Below are 16411 nucleotides of genomic sequence, written 5' to 3'. Positions count from 1 at the left end.
ACTAAGGACTGTAGAGTGAAGTGGTTTTGAGGACAGAAAAAATTTAACACAAATGCAAATACAAATTTTTGCAAGTGAAGATAACCTCGACTGCTGAGAAAACCGACATGGCACATTTATGAATCCGGTTTCTATCTGATCTATCTATAAGTGATTGATGCTCACATACATTTCAATAATGAGAGAGTAGAAAGAAGGTATAAATAAACTTTAATGATACAATAAATAAATTAGATTTGCCGTAATTCTCCATGATATGATGACGCTCCTCCTGAGACGTGAGGATGTCAGTGATATATAGGATAGATAATTCCCCCATAGGGAATTCTTCAGGAGTTGGTGGTGGTCAGGGGAGGAGGTGGGGCGAAACAACTGCTCCGGCGATGATCAGCAACTGAGGGGTGACAGCACAGATAGGTGAGTTACGATATAGTAGAAAACATGGACTCGGATATACTACGGTTAGGTGAATGGCCAACAAGGGAAATGCATATTGGCCAGAGCGGGAGAGTGTGGGACACTGTGATTGGACAAGGAGAGAAGCATGAATGAAGAGGGTGTGCATATTAATGAATGAGTGAATAACCTGATGGCTGCAGAGGGGAGAGAGAGAGGAATGGAAATGGGCATCCAAATCAATGTATGGGATGATATACTCTGGACCGGGCATTAGCTGAAGTAGTCTTCATTGTAGAAAATGGTCTAAGACATCATAACCCCTGTTAAATTTCATAGCTTCAATGATAACATATGTGATACTTGTATTAAATGCAGTGATTCAAGGGGACTTTCATTGTGTTTGGGAATGTGAGAAAGTAAAGGCATTTTGGAAAGATGTAAGTAATATCATAGATCAAATTTTCTAATAATAATTTAAAAAAGCCGTTTGGTCCTACTTGATCCCAAACTTTTTATTCTGGGCCTGTACCCTATGACACTCCTGTCTTGGAAAGAGAAGAGTATAAGTTTATAAACTGATAAACATGCAAATCTTACAAGCAAAATGTATAATTGCTCTAGGCCGAAAGTTCATGGACCACAAATTGGTACGTGGTCCAAATTGGTACGATGTCCTTATCTCTGTCGATGGAAAATATAACTTATATTATGAGACGTAAACAAAATGTAGTTGAAGATGTCGGGAGACTTTTTTATTTATTTTCTTAGATAGCAATAGTAATGTTGGTAACCTACTGCAGCAAATGGAGGATCTGAGGGTTTCGGCCCATATTCAGTGCCTCAGATGTAAAATGGATTCTGCGATGGTCTAAAGATGCACACCTTTAATTTATTTATGAATAGCAGCACAGCGGCTTTGTTCAGGCAGCAGCAGCGACGACAGCGGCAGCCTCTGCAGATTCTGGCTGGCTGGCTGGCTGGCTGGCTGGGGCGCAGTGGTAGAACATAATATATGACTAGCGGAGCACATCTATTGACAGGTTATGTAACGGAGTGTCAGCTTTGCCCTACCAAGCAAAACAGCAGTGACTGCGCAAGCGAGTGAAACTGAGAGAAACTACTTCAAAGTGTCACTCCAGTCGCACCAAGAGTATTAAGTAGATGGCATTTCGTTTAGCCGTGACCTTTAGCCTTTAAGAAACTCAAAACGTTGTAATTGCTGGTTGCCTTTGTGTAGAGACGAGCTGGCATGACTAATAACTATGTTGCTACATGCAGTGCACACTATCGACTGAGCCTGACAATTAAGGAGTCATGTTGGACCGGAGAATAGTGCTCAAAAAATAATTACCAATTTCTTGCCGTGCTACTGTGATAGGTCTACCGTTGTAATTCATTTGGTAGCAAATCAGAGTAACGTAATTAACGTGATTCACTGCAAATAATGAATAAACCCCTGTTCAAAGGTCTGCTTGTGCACTTACCCCTGTTCTATCATTAAAATATGATTTGTGGTTAACCTTATCTGTGTTTACATTCGAACAGTGTGCCCAGTAGGCGACAGCTCTTTTCCTGTGCCACTGCAGTACAACAAGATTAATGTTGCCCTTTCAAAATGTTCCAGGACACTCCCTCAGATCCTCAGCCAAACAGCAGAAATGCTCCCACCACATCTGCATCCTCTCGCTATACAGAGGATAATGGGACAGCCACAATGCTAATGTAACAAATATCACCCCATTATTTATAGAATATAAACGCTGAAGCACCTAGAACGCTGGAATATTTGTAGAAAAATGGCGGTAGCCAAGAAAGTTGACGTATCATCCCGCCATTGGTGTGAAGCTGTGTGTCGCGGAGGAAGAGGGGAAAAAAGCTGTTGGAGGAGTGTTTTTTATAGAGCCTGCCACATTTATGTTCTCCATTATTTATGTATTTGGCTCTCCTGCTCTCCATTTTGTGCAGCATCCCTTCAGGGCTTCAGAGAAAAAACTAAAAAACATCTCAATCTATGTGCAGGCGAAGCTTGCATGTCTTTGTTGTTTGGAATCATTTGTGACAGATATAAGACTATTAGGAACAAAGCAATCGCTCCAATGCTATTCACACTTTCATCCCATTCAGTCGTCTTGTTTTAGTGAATAGGCTTCTCTGTAACAAAGGTGCATTTTTGTTATGTATCTTATAGTATATCTACAGTAAGAAGCAAATGCCTACACATACATAACATATCCAAAGTGAAGGAAATGCATGTTTACTTTGATTGCTGAGGAAAGTGTAAAATCTGACGTCACCACCTCTACCTCTAGAAGGTGACATCACCTGGCACTAAAGATCAGCCAATAGCAAATGTTCATTTCAGGAGCATGCTTTTACCATTAGATGTCAGGCTTACACAGATTTGGGTTCGGGAATGTACACATGCTGGCAGCCTCAACTGGCAAGGAGAGGGAACTAATATGACTCCAGTACCCAGAAACCCTGTCACGAAACAGTAAACTACACACAGCACACAATGTTTACCAATCTGGCTGGTCTGTGTACCTTATACCAAACCATACCAAAGGCATGAGAGAGGAGATCCAACATCGCTAACTCACCGGAGGCATTTTTGGATTTCACTTTTAAAGGGACACTTCACCCCAAATTCAAAAATACATATTTTTCCTCTTACCTATAGTGCTATTTATCTAGACCGTTTTGGTGTGCGTTTTCTCTTGAATACAATGAAACCGGATGGCACTCAGCTTGCCATCAAAGCGCAAAAAAACCTCAAGATAAACCACAGACCTTGTTGTGAGAAGTTTCGTGTAGGAACTACTTTCTTCCTACCGAACTACACCCGCGAGCTGCTAGCTTGCAGCAGCTGCGAAATACACCCAGTTAGCAGCTAGCGGGTGTAGTTTGGTCGAAAGTAAATAGTTCCTACATGAAACTGCACTACAGGTAAGAGGGAAAATATGTAGTTTTGATTCAATTTGGGATAAACTGTCCCTTTAAGTTTTGATTACTCACCTTCTGTGTGTCTAGTGGACTTAAAGTGAGTCTCCATCCCTGGTGCTCAGCAGGGGTGGTTTTACGATTAGACCTTTGGGGGGGCCTCAGCCTCCAATCCGAATATCCCGGACCGCAGACCCCCTATAGCAGGGTCCGGGGGCATGCTCCCCCGGGAGAAAATTCGGTACATTTTAAAGTAAAAATTTATCAAGCTGGTGCACTTTGAGAGCAAAACGAAGAGGCTAGATCTCTGAAGAAGAACTACACACATCACATTAATATCCTATTTACTGTTCTGTTGCTTTGCAATCATGATGAAAAAATAATAGTCTCACTGCATACAGGTAGAATGGTAGGTAGAATACTGCATGCTTAAATACAATGGTGGCCCATCTATACCAAATCACTCAAGTACAAAGTAATATTTGCTTTGTAGGCATACCAAAAGTAAAATAACAAAAGGGGAATTTCCTAACTTTGTTTGGAATGATGTTCAGGATGTGATTATCCTAGAGCTCACAATAGGTCATTTTATACAGTATAAGGTCAAGTAAAAAAAAAAAGTCATCACATTTTGAAATGGTTACTATAAGACCATATTGCATCAAGCATGAATGTGATTGGGCTCTTTGGAATCACAGGAGTCTCAGCTTTGTAGCCATACCCAAATTATACAATTCCATGACTGTTTTGACACCACAGTGTGCATAAATAGGGAAACAAAAAAGGCAAGGATAACATATTTTCACTGCATGGCTGTAAAGCTAAGACTCATTTGGGCTAAATTGGCCCAATTTCATTCAGATATCTTGATGTGAGAGGTCAAGGGCCCCAATTGAGTAGTCATGCCCATTTACATTTGTCAAAACCTTTGCTGACTTTGGAGCTATGTTACACCCAGCGAGCTACCATAGCATGGCTGGTACCTACGGATTCGTCTGGATCTCTCTAGCATTTTTTGGGTGGGCTTAGATGATTTTTGGGCTCAAAACTTCCCACAGTTTTCACGTTGTATTTTTCCTTGGATCTTCTGCAGTTTGAGTTTCTTTTGATACTCACTTTTTTGTTGTTTTCCCCCCTTTCTTTTCATATTCAGGTTCACACTTTCTAGAATACATTATCATCTCATAGGACATCAGTTTCTCACAAGCAGAAGTGAAACCATAAGTGTAGATATTGCAGTTTGAGTTTCTGTAGGTGGCACTCTCTTCTTTGTCTGCTCAGCCATGGTGGCTATCACTGCTCATAACTACCCAATTCTTCTCCTGTTTATTCCAAAGAAACTGGAAACATAAAATGCATTACTTCCTGTGCGGCAGATCATTTTTCCCAGGAAAGACCTACCAGACACCGGGTGTTTATCACAGCAAAAGTAGAAGCTTTCTTGAACTGGCTATATGTTGAATCACTATTGTGTTATGGTAACTGGTGATAAGAGACTAGCAAATCAGACATATATTTCTAGAAGAATGTCAACAGACTTTGTGAATTGTGAATCATTTCTTTCTCCTCTTCTTTGTAGAGCCTGGATGGAAATATTGTGGTGCGCAGCCATGCACGAGTGTCCTCTCTCACCCTAAAGTACGTCCAGTTCACCGATGCCGGCCCGTATCTCTGCACCGCCCGCAACTCCATTGGTCAGGACAGCCAGCATGTGTACCTGGAAGTCCGCTGTAAGTCTCTCCACTCTGCCTATACTCAGTTGCATTTGATCAATAGACCATCTTTTAATTGCTTTTCATTTGAATTTTTTTTACCTTTATTTATACAGGGGGAGTCTCACTGAGAGCAATGCTCTCTTTTTCAGGAGTGCCCTGTTCACATTCACACACACATTCATACCTGGAAGCTGACCAGTACAACCACAGTCTGATCTGCTGGCGACTGATCAGCTCCACTGGAGCAGTTGGGGTTAAGGCCTTGCTCAAGGGCACCTCAGTGGTGGTAATGAGGGAGGGGCAAGCGCTGCCTTTTTACTTTCCCCACCCAGATTTATCCTGCCGGTCCCGGGGATTGAACCGACGACCTTCCGGTCACAAGCTCGCTTCTCTAACCGTTGGGCCACCACTGCCCTGAACTAATTGATCAAAAACATAATGGTCCTGTCCGAGCCCCCGTGTTGTTACCTCCGGCTTGTTTGGGCGTCCATACAGGTACAATTGGCCGTGTCTGCGAGTGGGAAGGGTATGTGTCCTGGTCCCTGCACTTGTGCCACCTCTGGACGGTCGGGGGGAGGGCATAAGGGGAATAGCGTGATCCTCCCATGCGTTACGTCCTGATGGTGGAACTTCTCGCTGTCAGGTGAAAAGAAGTGGCTGGCGACTGCACATGTATCGGATGAAGCATTGTGCTAGCCTACAACACAGATCTGCAGAAGGGGTGGAGCAACGACCGGGACAGCAGGGGAATTTGCCAAGTACAATTGTGGAAAAAATAGGAGAAATCTAGAGAGAGAAAAAGAAAAAGAAAAACATACCAACTTTTGTTGGTCCTGATCTGCAATAAGAGTGCTGCTATCTCTTATTTTGCCTCCCAAAGTCATTTTAAGAAGTTTTCAAGTTTTTTTTTATGGATGGACCAATGGGATGGATGTTAAAACAGTGTTAGTGACCCATGTTGGGGTTATTTAGAAACTCCACTGTTTACCATCAGTCTGTGATGTTCAATACATTCCAGAGTTATTTTATTCATAGGCTATAGCTTTTTAATGTACGTACACTAACCTTGCAAGGCAGTTGGATTCATGCGAGATCAAGAGTTCTCACGCGACAACAACAAAACCATTTGGCAGCGTCAGGTTACTTTCCCTCAACCTGCCTCGTCTACTTCTACTTCAGTTAGTGATTTCCTACATTTACCAGAATGCCATTCCACAATCCCCACAGAAGGGGCAAGAGTACCCCAATCGTTTTTCCAGTTGGAGTTGCGCCCATTCAAACACATGTCTCGTGACTGCATTGCATTCTGGTCTATTGAGGCTACTGTGGAGAAGTTGGTTTCCCTCCTCTTCTACGATGTCCCTATACAGCAGTGATCCTCACTACTTTCTCCATGAGAGCCACACTAGCCGGTCAAAGGCCCAATCCCAATTCCTAACTTAACCCTCAATCTTAACCCTCAGTCTCAAAAATGCGCACTCCCGCGAAGTGCTAGTGCTGTCCCGATTCTCAGTGTGTTGAGTTAAGGGTGAAGTTTAAGGGCTGTATGTCCCTTACTTTTGAGATTTTCCAGGACCACCCTTGGCAGTGAGTGCGATCCCAGAATCCCTTGCGTGTCATCAGCTAGATCCATTCAGATGGAAGATGGCGGCGAAAGGAGGAAAAAAGCAGCCCTACAAAGTTAAGTATTTCCTTGTTAATAGCGATGTAAAAATTACGATAACCATTGTATTAGCTTAGTTTAATGTCATTTTATGGATTTCCATTTTGGAATCCTAACAACAATTGTTGTTGCTAACTATCAATAGTCAGTAGCCGTGCTGGTGCGGTCAAGTCATATTATTATTATTATATTATATTATATTATAACATTGTTAACGTTGTTACGAAATGCCATAATTCTCGGTGGTAATGTCATTGTTGAGTTGTTTTTATCAAGATACAGCCTACGTGTAATGTTTGCACGGACATTTTCGTAAGATGACCGGGCTAGCGTTATCTCCCAGGCTGTTTATCTAACGATAGATCATTAGATAAAAAGCATGGGAGATAACTGCAAACTATTATCACATGAACACGGTAGTCAGTAGTTACAACATCCAGCAGTGCCAATAACATGTTTTGGTTTAACTGGTGACCGTGTTAACTCGGTTACGTTGCAACGTTAGCAATGTTACAATATAATATAATAATAATAATATGGCTTGACCGCACCAGCACGGCTACTGACTATCGATAGTTAGCAACAACAAATGTGTTAGGCTCCAAAGCGGAAATCCATAAAATGACATTTAAACTAAGATAATACAATGGTTATCGTAATTTCTACATCTATGTTATCAAGGAAATATTTGTAGGGATGCTTTTTTCCTCTTCTTTTGAATTGACAGACTGGACGGAGCTTTGGCATATTGCTGCCCCCCACAGTCTGAAGACGTATCTGCCTTTAAGGGCTGTCCCATTTTAAAGTCGCAAGATAGCCCTTAACACTTAGTTTTGAGGGCTACTAAGATTGAGGGTTGAGCTTGAGGGTTAAGATTGAGGGTTAAGTAGTCAAGGTGAGAGCCACTTTTACCGCAAAACCGCACAGTAAGCGTTTGATTTAGTTTTTAGTTTATTAAATGATAAAACCAATGATAAAAAATTTAGAACCAATGATAAAAATGTTAGAAACAATTATAAAAATCATAAAAACATTCAGACTGACTTAGATATATATATATATATATATATATATATATATATATATATATATATATATATATATATATATATATATATATATATATAAACGATATAAAAAATTATAAAAGTGATGAAAACATTCACACCGACTTGATTAAAATGTATAGGCTATATATGAAAACATTCTGATGTTCAGTCTGTCTCTCTCTGGGATTCAGCTCCAAACCTCCAGACAGCTGCTTTGCTTATCGTTAAAACTCCGACGCTGGGACGCTGGTGACTTGATTGTTGCAGCTTGCGCATTTCTCGTTAACGACGAGGAAATGCCAGCTGCAACAATACGCGCTGTCATTCACACCTGAAGCGCTCTGTTTCTGCGTCCCGAGATTCCGGTAGGCTATATGGTGAGTTTCAACCCCCATTTGGTGCTCCAAAGGGCCACAAACCTGGCAACCACACAGTTTGTTTGACACCGCAGTGAGGGAATGCTTTTGACATGATTGTATTATTTCTATCAGCTGCGAGCCGCCAATGAAAGAGTCTAGAGCCGCCATCGTCTCGCGAGCCGCGCAAAGAGGACCTAGGCTCTACAGTATGATTGGTGAACGTCTCTTGGTGCAAAATAGCGGCTTTAGAAAGAAGCCCTCACTCTTTGATTCTGAAGGACTAGTCTTGGCATTTACCGCTTATGTTAATGTCCTGCAAGCAAGGAAAGAAAGCATTGGTGCATATTCAAGTGGAAGTCAAATAGCACTTCAACTCATTTTGTAATCTATCTCGTCCCTTCAGTAAAAAGAGAGAGAGAGACGATAAAGCTAATGAACACCTAATTGGATTAATAAGCCCTGCCCCCAATACGGCAGCAATTTACTCCAGATATCATCACAATGCGCCGTTGATAGAAATGTTTGAGTTGCAGTTACTTGGAGTAATCAACGCGTAATCAGGCAGCTGATTCGCTCATCGCCAAGCAATTATCGATAAGAAAAGGTGCTTTGTCTCAAGCGCAGCTCTCCCTCTCTCTGTCCTCTCTATCTCCACTCTGGCACTCACAGAGAGTAAAGCACAGCTCTCCCTCTCTGTCCTCTCTATCTCCACTCTGGCACTCACAGAGAGTAAAGCACAGCTCTCCCTCTCTGTCCTCTCTATCTCCACTCTCCCACTCACAGAGTAAAGACGCTATCTAAGCATGGGCACTTCCTATCTTATGCACAGCGTGATCCCATTAGCTGGTGAGAGTGTCTAGGTTTGCTGCCAAAGGGAAGATAGGAAAGTGTTAATTATCTTTCTGCTGGAACTCTCAGAAGTGAGAGGTCTGCTTCGCATACTGTATATCTACTGAAAATAATCTCTTGGCTGTTTGAGTTTAACTCTAACCCACGATAAGCATGGCATTTACCGCACCAGTAGCCCTCTAATGCTGGTATCCATAGTCAGGTATTATACTCAGCTCTATTTATATTTATTTATTTATATTTATATACCTATACCTTATTTTGACTCTGTTTACACCAGGGGTTCCCAAACTTTTTAGGGTCGTGACCCTATTTTGACGTCACAAAAATCTAGGGACCCGAGACATTTCAAATTCCGGTAGACCATCGATAATATCATCAGTGACATCGTCAGTGATGACATATTATGCTTCTTTTCCCCCACAGAATTCTGACTTTAATCTGAGAATTCTGACTTTAATCTAAAAATTCAGACTTTTTTCTCAGAATCCTGATTTAAAGTTATAATCAAAATTTTAGATTTTCCTCAAAAAAAAAAGAGTCAATCACAATGTTGATTGAGGCTATGTCCATTTGGATGAAGCCTTTGCAGTATATAGTGAGATTATGTGACATTACACTGTTTGGATCTCACCTGCAATTACCAACCCACCGCCATAGGTGTCACCCAAGAGAACAAAACTGAAATCTTAGCGATTATCACTTTAAAATAAAAAACAAAAAAAATAAAAAAATCGCAAGTAAAGTTAAATTGTGTGTGGTATAATATATCTCTCTCTCTCTCTATATATATATATATATATATATATATATATATATATATATGGTATATATATATATATATATATATATACGGTATATATATATATATAAAAATTCTCAGGCAACCCTATTTGAATTCCAGGCGACCCCACTTAGGGTCGCGACCCTAAGTTTGGCAACCACTGGTTTACACCGTTCCAACTCATTATCTACAGCTGGAATTATACCTCCCACATGGACTGTCGCACGGAAACAGACGGAATCCTGACGAGAAAACATTTTGAGCTTTTATACTCTGCGGGTTTCTGCTGGTGGAAGTGAGCGGGAGTTTTCAAAACTCCACTTTGTCCGCCCAGACGCGTCCGTGTACATTTTGGGGTGTGCATGGACAGGCGAAAACCATCCGCACGAAAGTCTTGCGGAGAGACGTGTCTGCTGATTTGACGTCACTTGTCCACACGGACACTTGCGATCCTCGCCGATGCGTTAGGTATAATTCCAGCAGTATAATTCCAACAGTATCTATGTAACCTACGTAAACAAGTTGTTCACGTAGGTTACATAGATACATAGATGGTTGTTCAGAACAACCAACGAAGGTGAATTTAGAATTATTGGAGAAATCCATCTAGACTAGACCAGCAACCTGTACTGTATCACAAAGCTGGATTTCAGTTTAGCGAGGTAACTTCAGGGTTAACCCTAGGTTTTCAGTCTCACGAAGGTGGTTTACTTTTTATTGCGGTACGTTGTCATGGTAACTTATGCTGAACAGCTAACCTGGTCCATAACAAGTTATGTTCGAGATTGGGCCGCCTCCTGACCAATCAATTCTCTTGGAAAATGGCTTGCCCATACCTAGACGATCCCATTGATATCGGCGCGCAAATTGTTAGACTCTGTTAGCTCTCAGGAGGAAGAGAATATTCCGCGACACAATCAATCCTTTTGATCTGCTGGACGAGGTACTGTATGAGAGATACAGATTCTCGTCCGAGGGACTACAGTATATCTGCCAGCTATTACCTCTCTGGAGGACAGCATTGTTGAGGGTGGGGGTGGCAGGGTTAGTGTGAGGGTCTCACTATCCACTGTGCAAAAAATAGGCTACATACAATAGGTTACTTTCACAGTAAATTGATAATTGTAAATGGAAACAGTGAAACATACCATTTACAAATGTAGTGCTTTGTGAACTGCCACCTCCACCAGGGTCTGATGTTACTCCCCCCTCCACACCCATCATCAAGGGACGACCCTCATTATTCGACAGGGCAAGTTCCTCTGCAGAAGTGTACTCCACCCCCCCACCCCCCCCCCCCCTCCCCACCAGTCTTTTTTAATTCACATTTTTTCTTGTTGGCTGCAAACAACATCAAATCAGTTTCATTGTGATCACCATACAACAAAGAGACAGTGTTCAAAATGAATTACAGCGCTGCACTGTAGGCTAATGGAAGTTGATGATAGTTAGATTAGGTTCAGGAGCAGGACCACGCCTCAACCACTTCTCTAACCACGCCTCTAACCACACCTCAATTACCTGGCAGGTTACATATACCTGGTGAACCTGTCCTGCCCTGTTTGTCTCAGATCGTCTCAGTTCTCTCGACCCACCCTCCCTTCCCTTCATTCCTACCCGCAACCCCCATCCTTTCATCCCCCATCCCTACCCTCAACCCTCATCCCAACCCCCATCCCTACCCTCAACCCTCATCCCTCAACCCTCATCCCTCATCCCAACCCTCAACCCTCATCCCTACCCTCATCCCTCAACCCTTCATCCCTCATCCCTACCCTCAACCCTCATCCCTCACCTTCTAACATCCTCATTCCTTTCCGTCAAATTCGGTGCATGTCTCTCTCATGTCTCATTCCCAGGATCTGTCTGGAGGGGTCTGAAATCAGCTCGGACGTAAACACGCCTGAGAAGCAATCCGCTCGGGCAGCTCATGCCGAGACGGAACCCCCAACGCTAAGTCTCCCTCTGCCCGGTCTTCAGTTCCTCCTCTCAGAACAGACAGATGTCAATGGACGACATCTCCATGCACCCTCACCTGCACCTCAACACATACACATTTCAATCTTCAACACATACTGTACACATTTCAATCTTCATTAAACTTCTAAACGATATATTGTTGTGGTGTGGTCCTTGCTAGTGAATATACAGTATATTAATAAGTTAAATAAGTTATTGCACATGGCATTTGCTGAGCTCATTCCCCATGAAATTACATCACAAGTCAAATGGACAAATTGATAATTTAATGCTCAATAAAACCAACATGGGTCATCTTGAAAAATGAAATGGAGGGCAAAGGCAGACCTTGCCTAGACCGCATAGAATTGAGATAAATACAGCCATTAAATTACACTCATGTGCTTACCATTGTATACTTTTTCATAAGCTTTGTCTCCATTGCTGTCAACACTCTGGCTGCCTTGGCAATTCGGATGTCTTCTGTAATAATGAGAATGAGAATAACTTTTATAGAGCACTAGTCCAAGATGTGCCTTCAAGGTGACCAATACAATTTTATAAATCAATCCTAAATTATACCGGTAGTCAATTACATCAAGCTAAAATGGGGGTAACAAAGTCTGCTGAAGACAGCTGTTCTGTCCGGGGAGTTGCAGTAGTACTCTCCTGGGAAAGACTAACCATGACTACAGTTTGTTTTCTTTGGTCCCAAACCATAGTGGAAAAGTGGTCCTGAGTGCATTTTGGTATTTGGTTTGTTTAGGTTCCCGCTGCCCAATTACAAGCGAAACAAAGCTTGTAAACAAAAGTCACATGGGGTCACAAGCAGCTTGTTTATTGGACAGAGTTTTGGTAACCTGCCTGGGTCAAAAGAAATCTGATCCAGCTCCTGTAACTTTAGTTAAGAATGATAGACTTGGCTGCACACTTTGCTGTATGGTGTTCATACAAGTTAAGAACACATGAAGAAATAGCTGTAGATGATCATCAGTCCAAACGGTGGTTTTCCAGTACTTCATTTTGTTCTGCAAGGTTTTCCAAGCTTTAGGAACAGCTCACTATCAGTTGCCACCTCAATTCAAATAATGGCATTGTTTTCACCTGGCCAAACGAACTGCACCAGTAATAAACTGCTCAGAGCCTGCTTGGTGTGAACTCGCCCTGAGACCTGACTTCTTCATTTAAATTGTATGTTCTTGCAGACGCTCCTAAGATCCAGGGCGACGTGACGGTGTACACCTGGGAGGGAAATGCAGCCAATATCAGCTGTGAGGTGCTGGCCCACCCAGGAGCCTCAGTGTTTTGGTTCAGAGATGGCCAGCAGCTGCCCAATGCCAACGTCACCAACATCAAGATCTACAACACACCAACCATCAGCTACCTGGAGGTCTGCTTCACTGGCCATATCTTTGCTCATATAAATGGATAGGATTTGATGGAATTAGGTAGCACACAAGTCACACAAAAAAGGGTTTTAAGGTGACACCTCAGGTAAAAACGGCAACTTTGGATAAACTGGTCAATCTTAAGATATTGCAATAATGTAGTTCCATAAATCATGCTGTCCTTAAAGTTAATCTTTCCAAAGTTTCAACAGAAGGAAAATCAGATGAGCAAAAGCACAAATTTTTACCTCCACAGCTACAGTGACTGTTCTATAGCTCTGCGCTCAATGACAGCTTTGAAAGCCACACACTGAAAAATAGGGAGCCCCACCTTTTACGTATTACGGTACATTATATAAAAGGAGATATCATTTTTCTTTGACTACATATTTAGTGTTTTCCATGACCTGTGCAGACAATGCACAGACATTGCACTACCCATGATGTAGTGTAGTCAAGAGGGAAACTACCACTGGTATAATCTAAAAATATATATTTTCAGAAAAAATAGGCATTTTCTCATAAAAGACCCTACTACAGTATCCTGTCAGTCTGCTTAAGATGGGTAAATATTGTATGACAAGGTGAGCCAACAGAATCCAGTGGAATTTGTGTAACCTGCGTTGTGTAGTGCCCCCCGCAGCTGGGGATCCAACTCGGAACTTTGGCCATGGGAGGCCGATGCAAGGAGGCTAAAAGCCATATGGGCTCTAGCATCTGTCACTCAAGGGTCTCCCTCCTTCACACAATGCGCCGAAGCCACGCTCAAGCCACGCTGAAGCTACTGTACGCTGAAGTCACGCAGTTTCATTTCGGCGTCCTTGTTAACAGGCGAGACCATTCACACCAGCCGCACGCGTGCCACGCTCAAGGCACACTGAAGCTGCGCTTCTATTTTCCAAGCGTGAAGCTGCCAGGCATGAATTCACTGCAAGTTGTGAGTGGGGGCAAGGCGCGCTGAGCGAGGCGCTGAGGAAAAGAGAGTGCTTCTTGTGTCACCGGTTTAGCGTGACACTCAGCTTCTGTTAACCGCTGCGTCAGCTCTGCTTCTGTTAAGCGCCAGGGGCCGGTTGCACCAACTGGTCTTACACTGGTCTTAAGCTAAGTTGGTCGTAACTTTACGACCTAACAGCTACGCCGGTTGCACCAAGACGGCTTAAGCCTTATTTTCACTACGCCCAGGCGTAAGAGTTACGCCTGGTCAGGAGGAGGCGTAGAGCCTGCCTGTCTCCGCGGAGACCTTTTTGAATCCTTACCGTCATCGTTGTAACACAGCCAGTTCTCCGTCTTTGAAGCACGATGTTAAGATTATAACTAACTAGTTGTGTGGCTTAGCCTTCCCAAATGTTGCCGTTAATTTTTTTAGAATTTAATACATAGAATTGGGAACGTTACATTCAATTTCATTCAGACTGTCTGTCTGGGTCAATCGCCGCCATTTTTCCCCCGGAGCGAGGGAGGGTGGGAGGAGGGAGGGTTTTACAGTAGTGGCTGAGAGAGCGTAGTGGCACAGTGCGCTCCAAGCAGGTCGCGAGGCACACATCATCCAATCAGAGGGCATTCCCCGGCAATTCACATGAACGCACATTGCTACGACCAGCGTAGTTAAGACCAGACGTAAGCCGTGTTGGTGCAATAGGCGTAAATCCACTCTAAAGACTGGTCTTAACTAAGACCGACGTAGGAGTTACGACCAGGCATAGTTAAGACCAGTTGGTGCAACCGGCCCCAGGTGTGAACAAAGGGGCCGGGAGGGAGGTTTACTCACTCCACAGCACGAACACTGGCCGACAACAAAACGTTAGGGTTGTGCTACAACCCAGGTTTTACGAGTGAGAACGAGAGCTCTCACTTACTGCCATATCGCTGCCAGAGCAGCGCCACTGGATGAACCCATTTTACTCCAAAAATGTCATTTTTTCTATAAAACCAACCATCCACCAGTAGGTGTCATGGTATGCATGAGAATGGCGCGGCACCCACTACCAATCGCTGTGATTGCGTCACGTCCGCCCAGCTCTCATGCTCCTCACTCCAACTCATCCAGCCCACTGCGCAATCGACGCAGCAAGGCTGGGTAGTGAGAGCTCTCGTTCTCACTCGTAAAACCTGGGTTGTAGCACAACCCTAATGTTTTACTTTGTTTCAAACTCAAGCTCTCACTTACTGCCAACTTCAACCGCCCTTGCTGCAAGGAGCACTCCCCAGAGCGACCCTGAGAGGTGTAGGTTAACAACGGATGCATGGCAACTGCCCATGCCCCATCGTGTGGCATCGGAGTGACAATGGCACTACCGTCTAGCAATTGACAGGACCGCACATGCGAAGAGCAAGCCGGACACATCAAGACTGTAGTACCCAACAACGTGTGATGAGAGGACCATGAGGCCACAGCGCACATGTCCTCCACCGATACACAATACGCAATAATGCGCAAGACCTCGCGACGCCTCGCCTAGAATGCACCTTGATACCCTCTGGGGGTGCCTTAGCCACGGCAGAGTATGCCAAAGCAATCGCTTTCACAAGCGAGCCTTGAAAAGGGGTCCACCCTGGGCTCTCTGCCCGAAACAGACCAACAACTGGTTCGAAGTGCGTAACAAACGTCCTCGCCACGTAGGCCGAGAGCGCCCTTACGGGACACAGCATGCGCAAACGTCGCTCCTTGTCCGAACTGAACGGCGGAGGACAGAAAGCTGACAAGTCTATGAACGCCTGTAGTTTGGTGGGCTGGTAAGACGGAGTTAGCTTTGGCTAAGAAAGCAACTTCAGTTAGCCTACAGGAGCAAATCACCGTGGGCTGGATGAGCGAGAGAGGAGCATGAGAGCTGGGCGGACGTGATGCTATCACAGCGATTGGTAGTGGGTGCCGCGCCATTCTCATGCATACCATGCCACCTACTGGTGGATGGTTGGTTTTATAGAAAAAAGGTCATTTTTGGAGTAAAATGAGTTCATCCAGTGGCACTGCTCTGGCAGCGATGTGGCAGTAAGTGAGAGCTTGAGTTCGAAACGAAGTAAAACCCTGCTGCCGCTTTTACCAAAGATTCCCCAGATAATGCTGCCACCAAGAGCCATCTGCTGCCGGCCCTGCTTAAAGAGATATGCAACCCCAACAAATGAGAGGGATCACTCAGACGTTCATCATGTCAGTCTTTCAAAAAAGGGCGGGGAGTTTTCAGGCTTTCGATGCATTTTAATGTTTTGTCTAGGAAAAGTAGCTGCTTTCACCACAGCTAACAAGAAGGTTGTGACATCCCAACCCACAAAGACATTGTAAATAAGAATCTGTTCTTAATGACTTGC

The 16411-nt window shown here is 43.6% G+C and overlaps 1 protein-coding gene across 1 annotated transcript in view; it reads left to right on the top strand.

Annotated features, from left to right (window-relative positions):
- The window catches only part of ncam1a (neural cell adhesion molecule 1a), a gene marked incomplete at both ends in the record, with an annotated part of 454208 nt that overhangs the window by 357809 nt on the left and 79988 nt on the right, over positions 1-16411 (top strand). The window contains 2 exons of the mRNA XM_083641582.1: positions 4919-5069; positions 12923-13107. Of these exons, the coding sequence (XP_083497708.1) occupies positions 4919-5069; positions 12923-13107 (336 nt within the window). The remainder of the gene's footprint in view (positions 1-4918; positions 5070-12922; positions 13108-16411) is intronic.

The sequence above is a fragment of the Poromitra crassiceps genome (genome assembly GCF_964638095.1).
Source record: "Poromitra crassiceps genome assembly, chromosome: 1".
Classification (NCBI taxonomy): domain Eukaryota; kingdom Metazoa; phylum Chordata; class Actinopteri; order Beryciformes; family Melamphaidae; genus Poromitra; species Poromitra crassiceps.
Note: the sequence above shows the minus strand (reverse complement) of the source record. Positions and strands in the feature narration are given on the sequence as shown.